This window comes from Chanos chanos, chromosome 8 (assembly GCF_902362185.1).
Source record: "Chanos chanos chromosome 8, fChaCha1.1, whole genome shotgun sequence".
Lineage (NCBI taxonomy): Eukaryota > Metazoa > Chordata > Actinopteri > Gonorynchiformes > Chanidae > Chanos > Chanos chanos.
The window spans coordinates 8466890-8492986 of record NC_044502.1 but is presented as its reverse complement, the minus strand read 5'-3'; the positions used below and the strand labels follow the sequence as shown (position 1 = coordinate 8492986).

The 26097-nt window shown below is 41.8% G+C and overlaps 1 protein-coding gene across 1 annotated transcript; it reads left to right on the top strand.

Annotated features, from left to right (window-relative positions):
• Positions 1 to 1133: 1133 nt before the first annotated feature.
• Positions 1134 to 25340, top strand: LOC115819233 (testis-expressed protein 2). The gene is made up of 10 exons (XM_030782795.1): positions 1134 to 1245; positions 2145 to 2230; positions 14628 to 16206; positions 17872 to 18072; positions 18384 to 18750; positions 19092 to 19309; positions 19884 to 20027; positions 21132 to 21231; positions 24057 to 24178; positions 25218 to 25340. The coding sequence occupies exons 3-10, from the start codon at positions 14653 to 14655 to the stop codon at positions 25254 to 25256; spliced, it is 2745 nt and encodes a 914-aa protein (XP_030638655.1). The 5' UTR covers positions 1134 to 1245; positions 2145 to 2230; positions 14628 to 14652; the 3' UTR covers positions 25257 to 25340.
• Positions 25341 to 26097: the final 757 nt, after the last annotated feature.

The following is a 26097-nucleotide window of genomic DNA, read 5'->3' as shown; positions in this document are numbered from 1 at the left end:
CGATAAGTGCGCAGCGCTGCTGAACCTCCCACACCCAGGTACGAACAACTTCCTTTGAAAATCTCAACAGCTATTATCACCCCCCCCCCCCCCCCCCCCCCCGTTCACTAAACTGACGGTTGAAAAGAATGGAAATAGTACAGTTTAAATGTCGTCGCTCTTTTCTTTCACTTAGCAGAGCTAGGCTGTTGTAAATATAGATATATTAGTACAGTAAAAGGCACGAACAGCGAGGCTGTCCTTTAAAGCGTGCACAACAATTTTATTCGCTAGATGGCGGTGTTTTCGCATTCAACTTTCCTCGTGTGTGTGTGTGTGTGTGTGTGTGTGTGTGTGTGTTCAGATCGTCCGCATGGAACTCGGAAAGCTAAGGCATATGAATGTGGGATATGATTCCATGTATGATCTACAGTTACCTTCTTTTGTACGCACACTAAATTAAAGATGTAATGGTGCCTTGATTGAACGTTACTGTCATATACTTATTGATATCCTCGCGAAATCAGTTTAAATCGTAGCGATGGGTCTAGTCTCCAAACAAGCATAAGTAATAACCAGAATAAACACAATGAAAGGTATTTGTTAAACGTTGCACTGAATGATATCCCGCAGTTCTCCCCTTATTTACTTATTTGCAAATTATACTGTATTAATGCAAAAATAATGTAAATAATGAAGTGCATTAAAACATTGACGCAATTTATTACCTCCTATTTACCTTTTCTCTTTTCCTTGTTTTTACATCAGCATAAAAAGGACGATATAGTAAGTTACGGAACAGAAATGGAATTTATATGGGTCCATATCACACAACGCAAAGACGATTAATCCTTCAGACACAACCACATCGAATATTCGTGTCCCCAAAATATTTTTTTTTTCGATTGGGCTGATGGGGGAACCATTGCACTTTCAACCGGCTCCTGAGACTAATTGCACAAGAAGAGCGATTCAGTTTATCCATAGGTCTGTGGTTAGGCAGTTGTGAGCACCAGGTTTTAAGTACATGTAATTGAGCACAGATCACTTGGAAGGTCGTTGATCCGGAGTTCGATTAGTATGGCCTGGACAGTAGCAATCCGTGTTCTGTCTTCCAGGAACTAGTGCAATAGTGTGCTGTCAACAGGCTGGGTTAAGAGGGGTTCGACACCATCACGTAAAGGACTCACCTGGACAACATTCGTCATATTTGCCGTAAGGACTGTTCTGTAACACGGCCGTTGATACTGACGGATAACGAGACCGGTAAGATTAACTGTTGTTGGCGGAGGCAAATCAGTGTTAACGTTAGTTGTGTAGCACTAGTAAGTTAGCCGTTTTGTTACTATTGTGTACGTGCGTATAATAAATTGTTTACACAACTACACACCACAGGTCTTCTGTGGACAGATGATAAATCATACGTCTTCGAAATCATGATAGGTTTAAAAAGCGTCATTATTTATCCATTTAGTTCATACATCACAAGCTCATAGCTGAGATTTTTCTTGTCTTCACATGATGCATCAGCAGTAATGGCACGAAACAAGTTGTTTTATGAGTTTCAGTAAGATATATTAATCACAGACCACTGTTCTGATAACTCGACACAACTTCGTCTTTTTGGAATGGACGTCACTCCATATGGTTACCTGCCAACACATCGAACATCCCCATACACTCGGAGGCTATCAATCCATTCTGTTTAGTTATGTCGTACTGCCACATCAATAATGCGGTGATAGAATTGTTTCCGGCTCACAAATAAAGTTTTACCAAACAAAGTTTACGTGTTAGGGGCCGACGTGTTTAAATCTTAAATCAGCGTTCATGGTGCGAGTAACAGACATCACAAGAGCCATTTCTTAACCGCGTGGTAAACTTTCGTCTATGTCTGTTAGGTTGTTGAGTAGACATGAGAAGTCAAAGTGACCTTGATTTGTCCTAAATGATAAATGGGTGGGACAAACACAAACTTTGAATGAGCTTAGATACATGTAAACACTGATAGTGAAAGATCCACCATATATATTCATCTTTTTTCTTTTATTATACATATTGGTTACAGATAGATTACTCTCTATCCCTCTGTATATCATTATTTTCTTCACTCATCCTACTCATCTAAATCACAACACTTTGCTTTTTTTTTGTCTCCTTCCAAGGCCAAGAGGGACCATGAATCTGCCGCTCTCAGTTTACAGTACAGATGCTGTAGTTGAGACAGATTGAATGGCACTGAAAGCTGAAGGTAAGCCGTTTTGTTAAGGACTCGTAGCTGATTATTGATTAAGTCCTCTGGATGTCTGTCGGACTTCATCTCTGTACTGCATATGCCTTTTCTTTGGCTTCTTTCACTTGACCCCCTGCTGCAACTGGGATCTGTTTTAAGATAAACCCTTAAAAATGAGAAATTATCAACCACTTTTCTGCTCAGTTAAAACGGTATGGTCATTCATTGTTGATGTAGCTCACGTGAAAGTCGGATACTCTTTATTGATGTTCCCTGTTTGCCAATTTGTTTCAAAGCCATTATCATGCCCCACTCCCCACATGAAAATTGATTTTCAGTTATATGTTTGTCTCTATGGAACAGTTATTTGTGCAAGTGGGCCTTGATTCGTAGCATGTCCAACTGAGCATGCATTCATTTCAAGGGTATGCTGAGGTCTAGGTCATTTACAAGTCAAAGTGAGAGTGACAGTCAGCTATTTTTTTTTTTTTTTTATGTAAGCAAATTGTTCTAGAGGAAGAGTTCAGCTGAACAAATGACTTTGTGGCCTTTTTGCTCAGAAATAACGTGCCATAACAGAGAAGCGGTTTAGTTCATGAAACCAGAACTTATATTTACAGGGAGCACAGTTGTGTATTCCCTGTTGGACTCAGTCCCGTCCAGCCACCTCCGTTTCACATATCTCCATGGTAACGGTGTTCCGGAACAGTGGTGCGGTTAATGCTTTGCACTCTGTTGTACATTCACGTGAGGATATCAGAGCGTCAGAGCTCATCAGTCACACCGATGTGACTTAAAAGCTGTGTGATTTTGCCTCCGTTTTCCTTTGTTTGGATTTTGAGTCAACTCAGTGGACCATACAGGGATCCCACAGGGCTTCATCAGTAGGAATGGGAGCATTGCCTAGTTACAGCCTTCTATTTTAAGTGTGTGTGTGTGTGTTTGTTTGGTTTTTTGTGTGTGTCTGTGTGTGTGTGTGTGTGTGTATGTACATGTTTGGTTTGTGTGTATCTCTACACATGTCTCATTCTGTGCACAGTACAAACCTGAATGTATCCAAATCTTATGTGTTTGTCACGTAATGTGTTTTGATTGCCTCACTGAAAACAAGGAGATACATCCAATGTGGCGTTTTCATATGGTTCTGGTTCGTCTTCACCCTCTCCATCTCACTCCCTTCACCTCTGCCATTGATTTTCTCCTCTTTGTTCTTTAAGCCCTATGAATATTTAGTTCTGCTGCCGAGGTATCAAATGTCTGTCTGCATCCTGTCTTTTATTTCTTTATTTAGTTTTATCCATGTCTGTGTCTGTTTGCTTTTTTTTTTTTTTTGCGCTCTATGTCTCTCGGGGGTCTATGGAAACTTGTCTGTTCCACATGCTTGACACAACACACTTTTTGTAGCTACCTGACAAGTGTGTCACCCCAGTGCAGATTTTCTCTACAGTAACTGCTGGCTTGTTCAATCTGACATGCAGGAGAAGGTAAAACAGACTATCATGATAAATAAGAGTTGAATGGAGATCTGCAGATTAATTTGTAATACAGATTAGGACCGGATGAGATAGTGTTTGCTTCTCTCAAGCAATAAGCAATAAGCAATAACTTCCCTGTTCATAACTGTTGTATGTGACAGTCCAGAGACAGAGACAAGCCAACACTGTAACAAAATACCTCGCCGACTTCTGTTTTGCAGAGTGTGTCTTAAAAAAAAAATAAACGTATGAAAACCGCTGCTTAGATTCACAGTGTTGGCAGGTACAAGTCACAGCTGCGTCAAATGAAATTAACTTTCAAGCGGCATTACAGTAATCGCTTAGAGTAACTTGAACACTGTTTGTCAGGATAACTGTTGTTGTTATTGTTGTTGTTGTTTTGTGTTTTTTTTTAAAGTGAGAGGGTTACGATGCGCCCCCTCCGTGATAGCAGAGGACGTCTTTCCCACTTCGCTGCCATGGTGCGTTTGTATGTTTGCAGATGGTGTGGTAGATAGGAAACATAAGCTTATCAGCGGGTTGAAGGCGTTTCAGGTTTAACCCCATTCTGTGACTCGACACCTGTTCCTCAGCTTATTCATCAGAGCCCGTAACGGACTGTCAGCTCTGAGTTACGTAACTTTGGGTCTATACACAGAGCAAATAACTGGTTGCTTTTCCCACAGTGCATGTCTTTAAAGGGCTAATTTGTTTAAAGATTAAGCGAGAGTCGTTTTCAATGGCTCTGAGTTAACAGTATGTGTCTTGCGCAAATGTTGCTGGTTACAGTACTTTGTCCAGTCCTGTTCTGGGGTTTCTTTATTTATTTATTATTTTTTTGAAGTTAGGTCAGGCTTTATTGATTACAAATCAGTCGTTCATGGACTTCGCTCTGGAAGGAATTTTCCCTAAGCCCTTTATGGGTACGGAGGAATTATATGCAGCTCTGTCACCAACAAACAACATTTTGTTTCCGACCACTTAATCATCCTATAGTATGAGTTCTTTGATTAAACTGTCCAGATATGTAAACCAGGTATCAAAACCATGTCAAACATGCAGTGTTGTTCAAGGCATGACAAATGTCTTTATAGGAACAGGTATCTTGTTTCGCTTCTCTGCTATGTGAGAAAACATTTGGGCAATGGGTCGCTTTTCGTCGCAGGTTTTGGGCGATGGTTGGGTTTCTCTTTGAACGAAGTGAACATACCTTTCCAACTGAGGTTGACAGGTATTTATCCTTTAATGTGGAAAAACACTTGTCACTTTTTTTTTTTAATGTTTTCTACATAGTAGCAAGTCATTGTCACGCCACCTGTGGCTTGTCTTCTGATGGGCCGATCTGGAATTCGTAAGGTGCTGTTGTTCCAGAGAAACCTGTTTTAGAAATCCTCCTCATTAAAACAAAACAGAGTCGGCCACTGTGATTCATTGACAAAGCGTTTTTGGCAGAGCGTGGATGAAACAACGCTTTTTTACTCCATACTGCGGACGTTCGATCTTCCAGGATGGAGCTGGTGAGAAACTAATAACGATTCCCTATTTTCATAATGAAACATCTGTAGTCTGTCAGTTTAGTTGAGAAACAGCTGAAAGATGAATTACAAGCTACAGCGTGTTCACAGTATTCATCTTAAGGTGTGAACTATGTTTTTACCTGGTCTGATGTTGTATCATTTTGCCAGTATAAGCATTGAACAAAGTTACCTAAATGACAGCATTAGGACTTTGAGGTGATGTACATAGATTTGATTGTCACCCTAGAGTGAGTACTGTCTAAATTTAGACTATATTCCTTGGCAACAAACTAGCAGAATCTCTCACCGTCGTGTAACTCTGGACAGTTCTCCAGTAGGTCTCTCTGTGTGTGTAAATCTGATACCACACACTCCTGTGGTGGTTCTATGAATACTATAGTCACATTTCTTTATGAGAACAGATTTGAGTCATTTCTCGGTTCTGAAACATCAAAGGGAAAGCGCTCTTTTTTTCGCCGGCATTTATTTTTTGAGATGCTGCTTAAAGTGTGAGCTGAAAGGGACTGTTGAGGTAAAGCTCAGTGGTGTGTGTGTGTGTGTGTGTCTGTGTGTGTGTGTGTGTGTGAGGTTTAAATCTCTGCTCTTGGCCATCAGATGGGCATCAGCAGAACGTCTCTGTTTATTTGTTATCCTGATTCCACCCTTTCCATCCATGAAAGCCTGGCCTTAAGCGTGTGACATTTGCGTCTGGTTTTTGCAACTGTGTCCGATTAGTTTCACCGTTTGTGATTTGAGACGCCCGTCTCCGCGTCTGCCTGTCTTTGAGTTCCTCTCTCTGCTCTGTTTAGAGATGGCTTTCACAATGTTGGATGTTTGGACTTAAACTGCCGCGTTATTTCTCATATTGCAGCATAACTGACTGTGGCATGGCAAGTAACAGTGTTTGTTTCTTTTTCCGTGAGCGTGTGTGTGTGTGTGTGTTTGTGTGTGTTTGTGTTTGTGTGCGAGTGTGTTTTTGTGTGTGTGTGTGTGTGTGTGTGTGTGCGTATGTGTATGTGTGTGTTTGTGTGCTCTCAACCACATGGGTGGTCCCCTCAGAACAGACTCGGTCTCTGAGTTCACATAAAGATAGAATTCTGGAATGTTTAAAACCTAAAACCTGCTATTCTCTAGCCAAGATATCAAATCATAGCTGAAATGAAATACATTTACACTCTAATAATGATTCAGAGTTTGGTGAATGACTGCAACAGTCATCGATCATGAGCTACTCAGGCCCCCAGACAACCTAACGTCATAAATCACAACTACACAGAATAAATAGAGACCACAGCTATAGACGGCACTCTGCTCTAAGGTCTTGAACTTTAGACTGTGGTGTGAGTAATCCTTTGCTTCACAATCCAGTGTTTATGGGCAAAAGGCAAGTGAGCACCCACTGTTTTTGTCATTTGGTGCACATTTTAAAGTGACCCTGATACGTTATTTTACAATGAAGAAAAGTCACTTTGTCACAATACATGACATCAAGATTTCACGTGATTCAATTCATAACTGAATTGACAAATCCAGTTTTACAGCTCAACTCTGAGCTTGAATGTGTTTTCTGCTTGTAAACTGTCTGTAATTACAGCTCCTTAACAAGAAATACTGACCTGTATCTGAACTTATATTCTGATAACAGAAGTAGGAGGGCATTGTATTTCTGCTGGATGTGTTTTTATAATTGGTCCACTGGTTCATGATACTCACATGGCAGGTGTAAGTTTACAGGCTCAACTTCCCATTTGAAAGTAAAGCCAAGAAGTGTTAGTAAACACCTTTGCAGGGACACAACTGAGCTTGTCGCTCATTCACAAATCATGAGCTACCCTTTTGTAACACTAAGAGATTTAATGTCCAGCTATAAATAAATAACAAGACATCTTGCGTTAAGACCGGTTTACTGAGATTTTTCTCGCTATCCGGTTTTCTGTTCTTCTTTAGTTGTTAGTTGAAAAGTAAACATGAAAAGAGAAGCTTTTTGAATTGTAGTTTTTATCTCGGAGCGCATTGCAAAATGTACAAGTCTGCATGTGTGAAATTATAATAAAATCTGTTCATTTTACATTAAAGGAATATTTGTAGTTTGATTATGCAAAGGGGGGCATTTCATTTACAGTATTCTATATTTAGAAATCTTGTATGAGAGTAATGGTCTCTTAGAGTCAGATCAGGACAGACATGGACTTTCCCAGGCTTCCTTTATTCACTCAGTTCTGTGAAATGTTTTCCACTCCACCACATTATCTGACAAAGAGAAAGTGCATACAGAGAACTGTAATCAGGAATGTGAAGACACACGGTAGACTCCAATGTAGCTTCACGAAGGTACGAATGCAAAAAAAAAAAAAAAAAATTGTGTTGACAAGTAGAGCAAAACTCAGTGTAAGCCAGTTTTTCCTGCTTTTTGCTACACCATTTTAGGGCTTGGCTGACTGAGTGTTTTAGAAGAGTTGAAAGCACGTATTGTTGAGGCTTGTGCAAAGCTTATACGCCAGGGTCTGAACGTACTCTTGACATTTCCTGCAGTTTAAATTTGTACCTCTAATTACACACATGCTAATGTCTTTACACATGTTAATCTCCTGAAAAGGAAACTAATGAGGCACAAGACTCGCTGGAATTTATGAATCTTTAGCTTGAAAATGCGATAACGTGTTTTCACTTGGCCTGTAAGATAGCGGGACTCATTAGACAGTGAAAGGAGAGATCCTGCTCTGGTTGCAGTCTGGTAATGACCTGCTTGTTGATGGAGACAGGAGGAGATGGCCAAAACCAATTGAGTCGACACCGAGTCCGGAGCTACTGACGGACTCATCTCCGCTGACCCTGTCTCCCAGGTGCTGAGGTATTTTTACCCAAAATCGTTTACGTGCGCTTACGCCGTGTCATAACAGATTTCGTAATAAAGAGTCATCAGACCGCGTGCTCCAAAAATGTCAGAATTCATTCATATTTGGAACATTGGGAATATGGTTCGACGCTTATATGTAGGCCTATCCTCCACCTTAACTTTTTACCCTGCTTTAAGGTGGTCTGACTGGAGGAAGTTTACTGTTGATATGGTCTGACTAAAATAAATAGCCTTATCACGTGTGTAAACACCATGTTTTGAAACACTGAAACATTGGCAAGTTTTATAGTATTGGTCCAGGCCCTAATCTAACTCACAGTAGCTCTACTGTTCAGACTATGTATGGAATTATCATTAAACTGAGTGAGATGTGTCATAGGAGGAAGGGAGCGAAAGACTGTGGGACCAGTTAGTCCTCAGGAGGTTGGTTTTCATTCACGGCCCCGCGCCTCAACAGCTGGTCTAGGTTCGGCTCTAACTCGAGATGGACTAGTTTTCAACTTATTTTGAGCAGGTCCCAGAACAGCGGAGTGATTGGCTGGAGCACCTCAACTTCTCTTCTAAAGAGCTTTTCCACCCATCCCCTACAACTGTTCTCACACGGCACCTCTTTAAACTCCTACGGAGCAGCCGTCCCACTCCTCTGTAATCCACCCCCCCTCCCCCTCCTCCACCTTTTTTTCTTTTTTTTTTTTCTTAACCCTGCCTTTGTGTCAGAGGCATTAGCACAAAGACGTGTTCATACCCGGCGGACCAACACCGCCTATTCCACATAATTGGGAAGATTATTACTGTGCATTTTACATTTGCCTCAGGTTTGATAGCGGGGCTGTCGAGAGCTTTAATGCGACTTTGCATTGTATTACATCATGTGCCTTACGAAGCAACTACAAGGGATTCGCACAAGGCTACAAAACACAAATTCCTTTTTTTTTTTTTTTTTCCCCTTCGCCTCGCTACCTCATGTACTGCTTTTTGAAAGTAAATTGCTTTTTTTTTTTTTTTTTTTGGTCTGAAGCGTTTTATGTCAGCTGAATGTGAAAACCCACTATTTTTGAAGACAGTTAGAGACATAAAGCATGGGTATAATCAACAGACTATCTGTTGAGTCGTCCTGAAACTAGGGCGTCAAGTATCTGAAGCTCTATTTAACAATGGAGAACAATGCTCTTACATAAACAATGGGATAAATGCTAATCCTTGCCAGTGAAACTTGGAACAGGTGTTGGATCGGGATTTACTTGCTCTTCTCCATAGACCGGGGTAAGCGCGAGAAACAGCTGGTGGAAGGTGACTAGCATCGTTTATCGTTATGTATGGAAAATATTTTTCAGAGAGAGTGAGTGGGGGAAAAATATGTGTTTTTGTTTTTTGATGAGTTGAACTTTTTCGTTCCGAATTTTTTTTTTTTTTAAGAAATAAAAGCTCCTCTCTGTGCAGTTTCCATATATTTTTGCTTTACTTGTGTCCTAAAGACATCACAGTGAAGTAAAATAATTTTATCTTTAGGTTTGTTTTGCCTCTCAGACAAATATATCCCTGCTAGATATTCTTTCTCATCATTTTTATTTCCTCTGGAGACAAATAGCTTCCGCTGAAATGCTGGCAGCCTAATTGCGACTTTTGTTCTTTTTACCATTTGAAATGCTGGCGCCTGACATTTACAGAAGGCTCAGAGGATGCAGCCGTGGGGATATGGTCCTATCTGTGCGCGGCTCTGTTTTTCCCAGGATCACAACGATGTCAGATGCGAATCCATTCTCCCGGCATAATAGCCCTGTGTACAACGCGGAGTCGCATCTCTCAGGTTATGAACGGTGTTTACCATTGGCAGAATTATTGGAACTGACACAAATAACTGACAGTATGACTGTGGTATTGTCTGCCCTCGTGTTTCCATTTCAAATGTCAGGTTTACGTGAATGCTCATGACTTCCACAGAGCAATGGTTGCCACCCTGTCTAGAAACCTGGAGTATTTGACAAACTGGAAACTGGCTCAACGAGGTTTGTAGTCCCATGTGCGAACGCTAAGCGTGTTTACATAAAACTGAATCTCAGGTGGCCTAGTTTAGTTTCCATCGTATAGAATCTGTAGGCGTCATTAACCGACAGAATGGTTTGCTGTGAGAATGTAATGACATAGATTGTGGGCACATGGTAACTTGATAATGACCTGCTTGCGGTGGGTTTTTCTCTATAAAATGCACAAGCACTTGTCAAGACTTCAAGTCAAGTGGAGCTTGTTTAATTTGACTAACAAACTGTATTATATACATACAAGTTATTTTATGTAAAACCTGTCACCAGTACTGTACTTCAGTTCAGAGTCAGTTAAAGCATTGTGTGTCTGTGCCCTTTTCCCAAGTCTAGGGGTTGAGCAACAACAGGCTACGTCAATGTAATAGCTCGCATGCAGTGAAGATGACGGTGACTCATCTCCTACTGAATGAAATCACAGATGTTCACACTTGTGATGTTTAGTGAATACCTTAACTACCAGTGTGACAAAATTGTCCTTGGATCTGTATGGAATTTTTTTGACTACTGGCAGAACAGGTTTTTTGTTGTTGTTGTTTTCGTTGTTGTTGTTTTTGTTGTTTCTATGATTTTTCAAAGAAGTTGCTGATGGTTGGGAGTTTTGAGCTAATCCAACCCTGACGATGACTAATGTGGGCCAAGAGATAGGATAGCTTGTAAAGATGTCGGAATCATAAAATGAACTGCTCATGTTTTTGAGGTTATGGTGTTTGTGATGTAAATATGTTGCAATCCACGAGAATAAAAAGAGTCAAGTGTGCTACCAAAAAAGACAGGGCTTTATTTCCTCACCAACATTTGAGGAGTTCTGCTTCAAGCACTCAGTTTCCAGCAGCACATGCACAATTTTTTACACATCTGTAGAATGCTTTTACTCATTTAACACTTTTCTTCTCTTGCAGCATTTTAAACCAAACTTTATTTCGACTTTCTCCATAAAATATTCAAGTCCCCGTTCAAGTGTTTGTCTCGTGGTTTTTTTTAGAACCGGCGGAAAGACAAGCCTCAACCATCCAACCTGTCAATCATTAATTTACCTTCCCTTGGCGCCCTTCCTTAAAATTCTAAATCGATTTCCCCAGCCCTGTGCTCAGCAATAATGTTGTTTCATATTGTCTGAAGTCATGATCGCTCATTTACTTCGACTGTGCTCAGTGCTCAGAGTTTGTTAAGTATCACTGTGTGTCCGTGTTTGATAAATCAGTGCATGTTATCTAATGAAGATGTCAATTTCTGTACGCGGTCTCTCCTAATAAGATCAGCACTTAGCTGCAGTAATTAAGCCAGGACTACTGTAATTAGTCAGCTCTTGTGTGATGTTTCTGTTTCAGATGATAAAAGACTTTGTCATTTCCATTGTCAGTAAATTAGGTGCGCTAGATTTTTTTTTCTTTTTTTTTTTTCGCAAACAGCCTTTCATTGGAGATGACAACTTTGCACAAAGCAAAGAAAACAAGTCGCCCACATGCCTGTCAGCAGTATGTGTATAGTCAGTAGACAGACAGTTTATTGTTGATTGAATTTTTATGTATGAGATCAAAGTCACGTGTCCACATTTTTTTTTTTGGACAGCAAAGACTTTTATCTGTCTGTCTTGAAATGAATTTACAGTGTGTTGATATATCACCAAGTAAAGATGTTCAATTAAAAATCTTGGGACCTTGCAATATCTGGAAAACAACTGGCATAGTTGGCGGGATAAATACTATCTGAAACTTGTTTGTTTACGTGTGAGTTGGAGTTATTGACATATATATGGTCTGATTCTGAGGAAGCCGACATTCTTATTTCCTAAGTGTTTAAAGTTATGTGAGACATGGTTGTTGTTGTTGCTGTTGTTGTGAATAAGCGTCTGTCAGTGGGAGAGATCTGAATTAAGCCTGGTATTGTACATGTGATATGTGTGAACAAGCCTAGATGCCTCTGGTTTGGACAGAGAAAGACATCCTGAAGAATAGTTTTATTGTGCTTCTGAGCAGCTAGATGACTGACTCACCCATCATATAACAGTGGTCAGTGAACTGATAAGAACAACATCAGGCGGAGATATTACACCCCCAGACACATTCTGAACCAACTTGATTCGCAGAACATGAGATTTAATGAGATTTAACCGATTTAACAACATCTGTTTGAGGTTTCTGCGAAAGTGCAGCAGTTCTTGTTTAACAAACCTGAAGTGGTTTTTAAATTCCCATAAACTAGCACTTGACAACCACTTGATCAGATTAAAGGCAGTGAAAGGTTTTGATAACTGCCAGTTGATGCGTGTCCTGGTGGACAGAGTAAGGTCCAACGCCCGTTTGTCTTGCTGCCCCAGAGGCCGACCATCTGCTGAAGTGTAGTTTGTCGAGGATACGTGACGCGCAAGAGATGACGTGTGTGTATGTGTGAGGAGGGAAACTGTAACTTGATCTTGAGTCTTGTGTTTTTGCTCTGTCATCGTTCGATCAATAATCCCCTCTTTTCTCAGAGACGTCAGCCTACATTGTCTACATTCCTGTTTAATGACTGTTTAGTCAGTGTAAACTCATTTGACTGCAGCATCATGCAGTTAAAATGAAGGTTTTTGTTTTGTCGATAATGAACATAACTCTTGTTCCATTTGTTACATAGCAATGTCTTTTCTGCTATTTACTGTCTACCTGTAACAAAACAATCCACATTTTAACATCTAGCTTGCTGTAAAAAGTTTGTTAATCTGTTTCGGTGGCTTCTTTGTCTCCTAATGACAGTCATGTGTCTCTGTATTGGTTTTATTCACTCACCTATGACAGCAGAAGTGCCATTAGAGCAGTGTCATATAGCTGATGTTATATAAGGTAGTGTTATTGAAGTAGGTCAAAAGCTTGACTACAGTGTGCCTCCTTGTGAGTCCTCCCAATCAAGTGTCTGATAACGTCATAACACTGTAGTTCTCTGGCGTCTCACACAGACTGTCTAGGTGCTCACAAAGAACTTTCTTTGACTGACCCCCAGTTTGAGTAATTGGATGAGTGTACCCCACACCCCCAATCATCTTGCTAAGTCTTGCCTTCTGATTAGGTAATTGGATAGGTGTCCCTGTGCGACACTTTGGCTTAGCATTTGCTTGAGACGCTGGTCATGTGACCTCAGAGCGCAGGACCTTCAATGGGTCATTTAGAGTTACGCCGTCTGATGTGTTTTCGAGCTCGGGCCCGGTCAGATCTCCCTGTTAAAGGGGAGACAGTGGGATCATGTGCCAATTCCCTCACAAAAAATCATGATGACACAGCACCAAGTTGTATCATCTTGAATGCAATGCAACGGTTGGATTCAGTTGTTTTTGCGTGTGTTCCTGTATATCACAGAGTGTTTCCAAGGTTTTGCTTTTGTAAAAAGCAAATGATCTCACTCACATTACTCATTAGGCTCTCTGCTGGGAGTATCTGTATGTGAAAAGGGATTACAGAGGCTAAAGGAATGATTCACACAACTGTTTAAAAGGCTAAAGACCAAGATATTTATGGCTCACTTTCTCACTGTTGGTTACCAGAGACTTTTTCCATATCACATGGTTACAACTCATGATGTTTGGCTGTATTTGGGCCTGTGATAATATCAGTTCCTCCCACCTCCAAACTCACACTAAAATTACTCTCGATCATTTTTGCCTTCGACTTTATAATCACATGTCCTGCGTGTCAGGTGAAAATGAGGATTTGATAGTTTTGCCTTTTTTTTTTTTACTTTTGTCTGCTCTGCTGGAGAGTCAAGTATGTTTTAACTTTTATCACTGAAAAATCCAGCAATTTCTCTTTGTTTGTGTTTTTGTTTGTGTCCCTTCATTAAATTTCAAAGTCCCACTTGAGTTTTGCTCTTTCATGAATTTCACTTCAAAGACAGGCATTGGCTTTTTCCTTATTGCCAGAGAGTTTGGTTAAGAGCTCAAGGGACTGAAGTAGATACACAAGACAATGTATATGAAGCACATAGACAATGCCTTCATTTTACTTTTTACATCACTTTGGTTTTTTTTTTGTGATGAGTTTGTGTGTTTTACAAGTGCCTTCATATGTTGTCATGGAGTTGCAGCACTGTGATAGCCTGGAACATCCCAGCTTACATATGGCATGACAATTGCAAGGTGATGGTCAGGTCATCACTGTGGAAACTGTGAGCTGCAACTTTAACTGGGGAATTTCTCTCCTGACTCATAGTCAGATACAATGCATTCAAGGACAATTCAGGAGATTGTTATTCAGTCCCTATTCCCTTATTTTGTTATAGATCGTTAATGGTTCTTCACCTCAGAAGGACTCAGGGCAGTATCATTTCAGGGTTATGCACTAGAGCAGTTTGGATCAATACAGACAGTGGAGGAGACATTAGGCAGTGATGGGCAGTGATGGAGTATTCTGAGTCAGTGTGTGACTACAGGCATTTCTCTTACATGATCATGCATATATTCCTGGAAAAAAAAAAATGACTTGGTCTGGAGTGGGTCTGCTTTTGGTGTGATACACGCATACCTGAGATCCTTCTTTCTCTGTATCTGTCCTGCAGGTTGTAAGTCACTGGAAGCAGCGCAATGACCAGCAGGGAGGCAGGCCATGCTGACAGACCACCGCCCTCGACCTTTCGCCAGCCCTCCACACCCAAGCTGCATGTCCACCGCTCACAATCCCGAGAAGCTATCACCATCCACTTCTCCGCCCTTGGTAAGGAGGAAGACGAGGAGGAAGAGGAGCTATACGAAACTAACATCTCATCCTCGACCTCTTCCCATCCGCTGACAAATGAGTCCCAAGGTGTTGTGACAGCTTTGGAAGCCAGTGAAGACCTCCTGTTTGAGGCTGTTGGAATTGATCCCGCCACCAATGTTGCAGTTCTTCCTGTATCTTCCACTACAATAACAAATGTCTCTGGAACCCAAAACACTACCACATTAGACCAAGGTCCCACCCCTTCTGCACAATCGTCCACTGCTAGTTCATCCTCTGCTGCTGATAAGAGACAAGCTTCACTTCCAGGGTCTTCCTCTACTTCCTCTGTTTCTTTACCTTCTAAATCCTTGTCCTTCCCCTCAAGTGACAAGTCCTTCCTGAGCATCATGAAGTCTATGTCTTCAGATGCAGACGCCCGGGAGAGGGCTTCAGGTCCTCCTATTTTACGACATCGGCAGCTAATGAAAAATCTGGTAAAATCTTTATCGACAGACACCTCCCAAGACACCCCTATGCCCTATCGCTTACAGGATTCCATACAACTCTTTAAGCAACTTACCCAGCCCCGTGCAACGGTTGCTGGAGACTCCAAAACAGCCCCGTCCTCTCCTTTAACCTCACTCGAGAGCCGTTCCTTCGCCTCTAAGGTGGGTGAGGTGGAGGCACGAATCGAGGATACCAAGCGCCGCTTGTCGGAGGTCATGTCCGATCCCATGCAATTATTCAGCAAGATCATTGGCGATGACAGTTCTGGTAGCGGGGTACATTACAGGCCTAAACTTCATTCGTCAAGCACCTCAGAACTTTCTAACCTGGCCTCCCTTAATGGTCATCTAGAGAGCAACAACAACTACAGCATCAAGGAGGAGGAAGGTGATGTGGAGGCAGTATCTGCTTCAATAGGAACGGCTGAGCTGGCCTCAGCTTCTGAGACAAAGACTGTCAGACCATCATCCTCATCTCTCGGCCTTGACAAGTGCTCCATGTCAGCTCTGGCAAAGCAGGAAGCAGAATTTGATGATCTCTACAACGATGACTTTTTCAGTTATGCAGATGCACAGATGGATGGAGAGTTTGTGAATGACACCAGGACTAGGAGCAGTGGTGGTCAGCCTGCTAGCCAAAGCTTGGACACTACAGGACAAGAGGATAAATTAGAAACAGAAGAACTGGAAAATACCATTCCACACAAGACTCTCTTTGCCTTGACCATCATTACCTATGGGTATTTCGTACTGCCTCTGCCCACTTACCTGGGTGGAATGCTTTTTGGAGTAGCTTTAGGGTTTATGTTAGCCATTGGCGTTGTGTGGCTAGCAGGTCCAAAGCGGCCAGCAGCGAAAACTGGTGAAGCTAGATATAAAGGAGAGCCATGGAACATTGCACCTGTGGATTTAAAAGAACCAGTGATGTTTAAGGTGGGTAATTTCATTAACTGTGCAATTTCATTAACTGTGTAAACATTTGAAGTACATTTGGAGTGTATCTGCTATCTGAAATCAAACAAAAACAAACATTAAGCTAATATGTAATTTATTAGTTTGTAACATTGCCTGTAATGAAATACAAAGTCATCAAAGACCGAATTTTGAGTCATCAGAGTCATCAAAGACCGAATTTTGAACACAGACAACTAACACCGTTCATTGCTGATTATAGGAAAGCATTGACTTCATTGAGATTCATTTTTTATACAGATTGATCCCCGAGTGCCATACTGAACTTATGTGAATGTTTTGCTCTCCGGTCCTTTTTTCATCAAATGTTCTCGATCATCAGACTGTCCTTTGAATTGTGTGTAGGCCTATGTCATTTTGTTCAGCTGATGCTGGTCTGACTAACCACTTAAAACTAGCAGACACTAAGGAGATCAAATGCAAGTATTCATCCATAGTTTGTTATTTTCAGACTTTGAAGCTAAGAAGAGAGGCTAAAAGGACTGTTTTCTTCAGTCCCTCAAGCCGTATGCTAGCTTAGGATGAAAGATTTCTTTGTGTGGCTACAGTACCCATTCATTGTTTTGGGGTTTTCTTTTTTCTAACTTGTTTTAGAGAGCTTCATGAACATAAAATATGCTTTATATGTCTTTGTAGTTGTTTATGCACTATTATTGTCCAAAGTAAAATGGTGTGATGGATTACAGATGAAAGCAGGTGATGCTCTGCCATGTCCTATCGCGGTCTAGGGATAAACTTAAAAATTTGTTGTTTTTTAACATGAAACCTCTTGTTATACATGTAACCCCACCGTTAACATTTGCCATTCTAAATTGTTAGTGTGTAGATCTACTTCATCTGTGTATTTTGGCATGGCTTACCTTTAGAGCTATAGTGTAAGCTCATCTGTTATTCACAGAACTACTAAATGATCCAAAAAGGCAAAAGACGTTTCATCAGAGGTACTATGACTCATTGCATTTGCATTTCAAGTATGCAGAAAATTTGCGCAAACTGGCCTTGCTGGAAGATTTTAGTCTGACTGTATGCTTGCTCTGTGCATTGTCATGGCTGCACAAATGCAATCCCTATCTCTCTTCCCTCTCTCTCTCTCTCTGTCCCTCTCTCTCTCTGTCTCTCTCTCTGAGTTGTTTTCATACACAGGCGTGACATTCAGCATTGAGAACAATTTGTGGGTGTTATTTGTTGCTTATAACTGTCGCAGTGTGGTTTATTACTGCAATTACAGGAAAGGAAGATAACAGTAATAATGAAAATGTGTGGTATTGTTTAGGGGCAGTTTTCAAAATTTGCCATTCCACTCTGCAAAGTCTATGGAAATTTCTAGGAATAACTCATACATAAGCAAGTTCGACTATTCAAACTTCCCACCAGAGGATTCTGCACTGAGCTCTTCTAGAACTTACTTTAATAGAACCACAGGTTCCACAACAAAGATAGCCATTGGCAAGTATGAATGATATGATGTTGTATTCTTTGGATATGAAAAACAACCACAAAAGCACATACAGTGATAACTTGTGCTCAACATGTAACTGCATTTTCAGGGAGTGTTTTGTGTCCAGGTCGATATGAATCAAGTTTTTAATCTTGGTGGCTCAACTTTCTTGTGCACGATTTTGACAGGGTTGGATGAATGAAATTAACAACTATGACCCAGAAACGTACCATGCCATGCTGACACACTCTGTGTTTGTGAGACTGGAGGGCTCCACACTAAGGTTGTCCAAACCCAACCGGAACATATCCCGGCGGGCTTCCATCAATGAACCAAAACCAGACGTGACTTTCATCAGCCAGAAGATATATGATCTGACTGACAGCAAGGTAGTATTTATTAGTCATATTTATTGTGTTGTTCTATTGTGTTGTCTTTGTTTTATCTTTTGTATTTATTAGTGGTTGTCACTTTGTGTGAATCTATTTGTGCATTTTTAATCTGTGCTCATTGTGGTATAACATGGTATTTGAAAGGATTTGCGTCGCTGAACCTAACATATATCAAAATCCTAGACTAGACTGAAATTTGTTAAAAGGAATGGACTGTCCAAACCTACTTGTTGGCAGTATCTGTCCTCAAGTTAAAAACAAACCGTTTTCCTTTAAGGAAGTAATTAACTGCATGAGTTCTTCTCCAGATTTACCTGGTGCCCCAGCACCTGGCCAGAAAGCGTGTTTGGAACAAGAAATATCCCATTTGCGTCGAACTGGCCAAGCAGGATGACTTCATGTCTAAAGCAGAGGGGGATAAGAGTGAGGTGTCTGAGGAGGAATCTGCCACCAAGGAGAAGTCTGAGACGGCCTCAGGGAGCATGGAATTCAGGAAGGCTGGCACGGCCGCGCAAGACACTGGAAGAACATCAGCGTCCAGGGATAACCAGATACTTTTCCTCTTCGGGAGGACAGGCCGCGAGAAAGAAGAATGGTTTCAGAGAATGCTGCATGCATCCAGACTTAAGGCAGAGTCGGTGAAAAAGGCATCCAACATGTCTACAAGTAGAAGCGGTACGTGAGTTGTTCGAAAGGCACACATTGGAATAAAACGTCTATACATTTTCCAGACTTCATGATAGAGTTGCCCAATGCCATTTAAGCACGACATTGTTTTATGAAAGGGGACATAAAAGTGTCACGTCAACTGTGTACGCCAAGATGCAATTTGTATGACATGTAATAAACTTCAAAGATCAGGCCACAGTTCAAAGACCTCGGTGCACTCTACTCAGAAATGTGCTGCTTCTCTCTTGTGTTTCCCTATTTGACCTTTTTGTAGACGTGTTTAGTTTCTCGACCTCCCATGATAGAGACCAGTGTATAATACGACCCTGTCTTTCTCTCCCTATCAGCTCCCGTGTTGTCTCACAGTCGCAGCAGTAGCAGGAGCAGTTTGGATGAGTTGTTGTCTTCTCAGCCCAGGCAGAGACAGTCCTCAGGTAATACCAAGCAGAAGCCTTTACTGGACTACACTGTCTACATGGCCAATTACATAACCCCACAGACAGGAAGCAGTTCAGCTGCCAGCCCCGTCGGGAGCCCTCACAGCAGCCCTGGTGCAGACAAGAAGGTACCTGAAGTGTTTGTTGTCAGTTTGTGTTTTTATTTTACTTCTAGCTGTAAAAACGTCTGTCTTAAAATGCGTAGTTCACTGATGTCATTTGGGGTGTATGTTGTTGATCAAGACAACTTTTACTCGCTAATAATCTTTACAATCCATTCTGCTTGTGTGCTCAAGACCAAACAGAATATTAAATGTCTTCGCTCTCTCGTACCGTCGCGTTATTATGGTCATTTCATTTTTCCTCATTTGAAGTCCTTCTGGTTGTCTTCCATGCATGCAAACACTCCTAATTTTCCTCAGAATTTTCTTTTGTACTTTAGATGCTAATGTTCGCTTGTGCATTTGTTTTTTCGCTTTCTGTCCATTGAAAGTACATTTTAATACCCGTCTCCTCGCTCAGAGAATTCAGCACTCCGATCAGCAGGGATAGATGCAGTTTGTTCTCTGTTTGCTCTAAGAATTAGTGTTCTCTTCATTCGTCCATACGACCTCTCTACAGTCTTAATATTGTAGTGCCTTGATTTCACCTTACAAATGTAAAACACATGATGATACCTCTTGTTTGTTGCCTCAAATCCAGTTACCAAATGGCTCAGAGAAAGAGGCGGAGCCTGTTGCCTGGGTCAATGCCTTAGTGGGCCGGATTGCCTGGGACTTCTTCAGAGAGACGTATTGGACTGAGTGGGTGTCCAAGAAGATCCAGATGAAGCTGAGTAAGATACGGGTGAGTCAGGCACCTTTGGCCCTGCATTTTTTGTTGTGGTGTTGTTCTTCCTCTTTGCCACAATCCCCTATTTTAGATATATCTAAATCGGCGGCAAATGCTTATCGAATGTGTCCTATTATGGAATCAATATTTGCCCACACTAGATAAAATACCAGATTTTGTTTGCGGGGGGAAACTGTGCAGGCAGACTAACTGGCTGCATCTCGTCGCTTTACTGATGGCTCACTCGTTTTTGGTTCTTATAGTCAAACCTCTCTACACACTGTCAGTGAAATGCCTATAGTGCGTATTACACTTGGACAAGCAGCTTTGGGTAACTGAAAGCACAGCCAGAGACATTAATAAAGTCCAACTACTAGGTCTGACAATTGTTAGAAAACTGTGGGTACTAGTGTACCCCCCCCCCCCCCCCCCCTTCCCCCACCGATCAGTATTGTCCTAGTTATTCAGTTCCTGTGAGCAGCTGTAATGGCAGATACGCGGTCTCCTGTGTGGAACAGCACAGTTTCGCGTCTCCTCTGACGGCCATGAGGGAAATCCTAAATGTCACTGCGGCTGCTGCTGCTGCAGGCTTCATCTCAGGCCCTGTAAGACCACAGTGACTGTCAGCAGGCTTTCATTTCTGTAAATAGCATCTGCCACTCGGTCGATTCAGCAGTGTTGCATTTCCTCCATGTTACAGGTCTGTGTTAGCGGAACAGAATAGCATGTTGACACATTTAACCATCACTGGGTACATGGTAGGGGGTTCATGGTCTTTGAGGTGGTTATCAAATAGGTTTGCAGTTCATGTAGCCATATCAAGTATTATTTAGTATTCTTTACTACCCTATTGTTATCAACATTTTCAGAAACACTGAGAAAAACTGAAAACAAAACAAACCCAGAGGGCGTGGTTTTAACTTCTCTGTTAACCAGAGATTTTTTTTATGTGTATATTTGTGTTTGTGTCTGTGTGTGTATGTGCATATCTGTGTCTGTGTGTGTGTGCGTGTGTGCGTGTGTGCGTGTGCGTGTGCGTGTGCATGCGAGTGCGTGTGTGTGTGCGCGCACATGCCTTTTGGACTTTCATTCATTATTGTTTATGTGTATTTCTTTCAGTTGCCTTATTTTATGAATGAGCTGACCCTGACTGAGCTTGACATGGGTGTGTCCACACCCAGAATCCTTCAGGCTTTCAAGCCATCAGTAGACTACCAAGGTAAGACAAGTAGCTCAAGGCAAAACCATGAACAGTATGTGTCTCAGTGCCTGTAGCTCAGAGAATAAACTGTCAGTGTGATGTATGGCTGTGCTGAGTAACATCAGGCCTTTAATTTTAACCCAGGCTCCTCAGAGTCTAAGTACCTGGCTATAACCTTCGCAGTGAGGCGAGAAGGTGGACAAAAGGCTGTAACTGGTGGCTGCTATATTGATAGATCTATCATTGTTGGGCTCAAGGCTCTTAAAAGTATATTACCACTGCCAGAACACTCTCGCACACACACGCACACACACGCACGTACAGAGCTTGCTGGAGAGCAGTTCCTGTGGTTTGTGTAAAGTAACCATTTTTAAAAAAAATCGAAAGCTTGGCTGGTGTAGGTTGGGGACGATGGGAGAGACTGTAATGATTAAATTGACTGATTTCGTCCTTTTGTCACTCTTTGCAATGCAGATTAATTGCACAGAAAAGGCACCCCCCCATACCCTCCTCTGTCTATTAGCTTAGTTGGTATTTTCTCATGTAAAAAGAGAGCCGTAATAGAAAATGATCTTAATAACAAGTCTGTTGTGTCCTGTGATTGTCTCTACTCCTGTTTCCATGAACGTCGAAGGTCCTCTCGTAAATTTTACACAACACCGTGTTTTACTGTTTTATAATGCTTGACTACTGATTCCTAAAAGAACTGTTCTATTATCATTGCAGCACGCAGCCCGAAGTCTCAACTGAAAAGAGCGGTGTTGTGTGTTTGTCGCTGCTTTGTTTGTTTGTGGTTGTATGTTTGCTGCATTGATGGCAACGTGACACTCTCAAGAAAGAATGTGATCAAGCAACATTCTCATTTGAAGAATAAAGTGTTCACAAACACGCACACACACACGCACGCGTGCACACACACGCTCTCTCTTTCTTTCTCTCACCATCAAACGGTCTACGGATACAACAGAATTTGGTGACTGTCACTCTGTCCTGGGACAGAAGGTGCAGAATTGTCTTGTGACTGTTCCCTCCTCTACCAACCCCCCCTCTCCTTTTTTTTGTCCAGTGACCAATGTAATCTCCATTGTGAAGCACAGTGTGACTTAGCTGATTCTCTCGCGCTCCAGAAGGAGGCTATAGCAACAACAACAAAACAGCGAGAGCAAGAACGGTGCCAGCTAAGTGAGGACACTGCTCTCATTGAATTTAGCTGTCATGGAGAACGATAACAAACGGAGGGGAAAACGCCTGCGCGCACGCACACACACACACACACACACACACACACACACAAAGAACACAGTGACTGGAGCTGCATATCATACAATTACCAAAGACACTGAAAACTAAGCTAAGTTCCACCCATGAAGGTCATAGAATGGATTGTAGTCTAGAGCATAACATGGTATCATTGTTCCAGACAAATGGAGACTGTGGTCAGGGGAAAATATTGATCAACTCTCGCTCTGCAACACATAAGATATCCTCTCACGGTGAATCTAGGCTGGAGTGTAGAGAGGGGAAAAAAAAAAAAAAACCTTGGTAAGGCTATGTACTCCTCGAAGTGGAATTTGAAATAAGTTGAGACTCCCAAGCCAATAACAATATCATGAGGTCATGGCCAGTTTAAACAGCTATCAGAGTATCTTTGGTTTGGGTAAGTACAGGCTAAGCTTTGGCCATGTCCCAGGCTAATGCTGTACCGTTACACAACTGGCTAGGTATTTACAGTCTGCGTTAGCTCTTACACAGGAGTAAGTGGATCATTGTGACAGTGAGATTATGAAACAGGCTTTGTGATACCTTTGCGTACTCCTCCTAGTTCTGATAAGACTGAACCCAGTGTGTTTATGAATTTCTTTTTCCCCTGTCAAATAATAACTGTTACTGAGTTTTGATGAGAGAGGGGGAGGTTAGCACTTTGTGTGATAAAAGTAGAGGATAAGTTAATATGTTGGCGTGTGGCAGACAGACAAGAGGAGCAAAGAGAAATGCATGATTGGCAGAGATGAGGAGTTGGAACAGATTTTAAAATATTGGGTTACGCGCACACATACATTTGCCGACAACAGCAGGGGGGGGGGATTTTGAATGCAGTACAGTGAATTTTGCTTTAAACTCTATTACCCCGTCTCTCTTTCTGAAATACACGTGCGTGCACGTGCAGGTTTCCTTGCCGACTTCAAACGAGAAACCGGCCTCTTTTCGTCAGGGGCCTCACAAAGCGATGTCCAACTGTTTCCCCCTTCTTTTCCCCCTTCTGATCCGTCTCTTCCTCCTTCTGTCTCTTACTCTCATTTCCCTCCGTCTCTGGCTGTAAGGTGTAGAGCTGGGACTGTGTGTGTGTGTGTGTGTGGCGTGCGGTGCTGACCTCTACTGTCCCGACACTGCACTGCAGCTCTGAACACACAGAAACATTCAGACAGAGACTGAAAAACAAAAGAGATTAATGAAAAAAAAACCAACCGTTTTCATTAAAAGAAAAACAAGGAGTGTGTGTTCCTCGCTTAAAATCTTAGACTGAACAGCGAATTGAGGTGAATTGAATTGGTTTGAATAGAATTGAACTGAACTGAACTGAACTGAAATGAATTGAAATGAAATGAAATTGTGGCGTGACGATGTACGTTTTTTGAGGACAGCACCTTTTTAAAGGTGCTATGAATGTATTAAATTCATGCATTCATATTTTCATTTCGTCAGACTCGCCCAGGGGGCTCAGTGTAGACCAAGTAGAGCTTACACAGACATTTCAGAAGAGACTGTTTCAGTAATTCTGCGGTTTGGCTTTTTTGATTCCATTGAAACCCATTCTCTGTTTTTTTTCTCTTTTCTTTCTCCAGGTCTGTGGTTTGACTTGGAGATCTCTTACAAGGGCTCTTTCCTCATGACTCTGCAGACCAAGATGAACCTGGCCCGTCTGGGGAAAGAGACGGAGGGCTTTTGGAGAGCTGGGCAAGGAAGGGTAAGACCACTGGGCCCTTTTGGACGTTGACTGGGTTCAGTTAGATTTTGCTGCGTGCACTGGTTTTCCTGTTTGATTAAATCTCTCAGCTTTACAGGAAACATAGAAACTTTCGTTATCAATCATTATTCATTAAGCGCATGTCAAAGTGGAGGATTTAGATGGTGCACTCGGAGCTCAGAGCACCTTCGTATCCCCTTTCAATCTCACATCACCATATCAAATATATGGTCCATTTCAACAAATTCCAAATTCCGTTCAAATATGTGCTGAAATGACTGTGAGTTGCCCTTGACATAGAAGTCGAACGAACTGAATGTTCTTCTGGTTTGTCTGCCAAATCTGGTATTTTTGTTTTCAAGGCAAAGTAAGGGAGTTTCACAAGGGAGTTTCTTTTTTCGCTTTGGCACAGCACTGACATTTCACAAAACATTTTTTTAGCTAAATATATTTATGATGGACTCTGAGGCAGTCAGAACACTCGCCTCTGTTAATTCTGTATTAAGCTTCACTTCTCTCTCTCTCTCTCTCTCTCTCTCTTTCTCTCTCTCTCTCTGGATGCTTTCTCTTTCTGATTTTCCTCCCCTGGTGAGTAACTTTGTGAAGCACTATTCCTTTTTGTCCACTTCATCCTTTTAACAAACTGCATCATCATTCATTTTTCCGTTGCGTCATTGCATCTGACACCCCCCCCCCCCCCCCCCCAACTGGATTTGCCACCGAGTGTCCACAATTGTTTTTACTCTCATAGAGAGTACCCCTTCATTTATTAACTGTGTTCCATAGAAGACACACATGTCCATGTACATTTTCATCAGCTGTGTTAGGGTATCTAACAAAAGCACAGAGGATATGCATGTTCGTGTGCAAGTAGGTGTGGTAGTGTGTCTTATTTATTTATTTAGCTATCTGTTATTTATCTGTTTACTTAGTGGGAGCATGCGTGTGTATACCTGTGGGTGTCTTAGAGGATCTGCCAATTTGTTATGTGGGAGTTCTCAATTGTATGTGTGTGTGTGTGTGTGTGTGTGTTTCTCAGACAAAGGCCACGCACATACTGCCTTGCAGACAGCGATGAGGAGTCATCCAGTGCCGGCTCATCTGATGAAGAAGATCCACCAGAAACTACACCAGACAAGAACTTGCCTTCTGGTGCAGAGGGGTAAGTCAGTCTCTCCATCTGTCAGTCCGTCTGTCTCTCTCTGTTTCTCTGTCTCTCTCTCTTTCTCTCTCTCTGTGTTTGTGTCTCTCTGTCCTCTGGTTGTATGAATACTGCTCATTTTTATTTTAAAGGGTTTACTGTCTTAGAAAGACATTTGTTCATGTTGTTTCATACTCTTTGTTCATTCTGCTACCTTTTTCACATCAGCCATGGATTTGTGCTGCTGTTACCCAGTCTCTTTGAGCTAATATTTCTGTCTTGTTCAGCCAGTTACTTTAGAACTGTTTAAAAAAAAGTGTAAGGAAGTACTTCAAGTCATTTCATTCTCCAACTCAAAGTCTCACCCTAAAGAGTAATGACTCTTCTAACTCCTTTCTTCTCAAGTGTTATGCCACGGGGAGAGAGCCCAGATCCCCATTGAAATAACACTGTGAAGAAATGAGAGAGAGAGAGAGAGAGACACATTTGAAAAACTTTGTGTCTAACGATGATATACGGAATGACAAGATTTATAAAATGGTCACTTTGGTCTCAAAACGCTCGTTCTTTACTTCACATTTTTTCTGTCTTCTAGTTACATGGGGGTTCACAGGCCCAGTAAGATACTGCGCTTTGTGGACAAGATCACCAAATCAAGGTACTTCCAGAAAGCCACAGAGTCTGAGTTTATCAAGAAGAAGATGGAGGAGGTATCCAACACACCCCTGCTGCTGACTGTGGAGGTGCAGGAGTGTCAGGGGTTGCTGACTGTCAACAT

Coding starts and splice junctions, on each gene's coding strand:
- LOC115819233 (XM_030782795.1), top strand. CDS start 14,653: ATGACCAGCAGGGAGGCAGGCCATGCTGACAGACCACCGCCCTCGACC. Junction 18,073..18,383: donor ATGATCTGACTGACAGCAAG/GTAGTATTTATT, acceptor GTTCTTCTCCAG/ATTTACCTGGTGCCCCAGCA. Junction 24,179..25,217: donor GGAGAGCTGGGCAAGGAAGG/GTAAGACCACTG, acceptor TGTGTTTCTCAG/ACAAAGGCCACGCACATACT.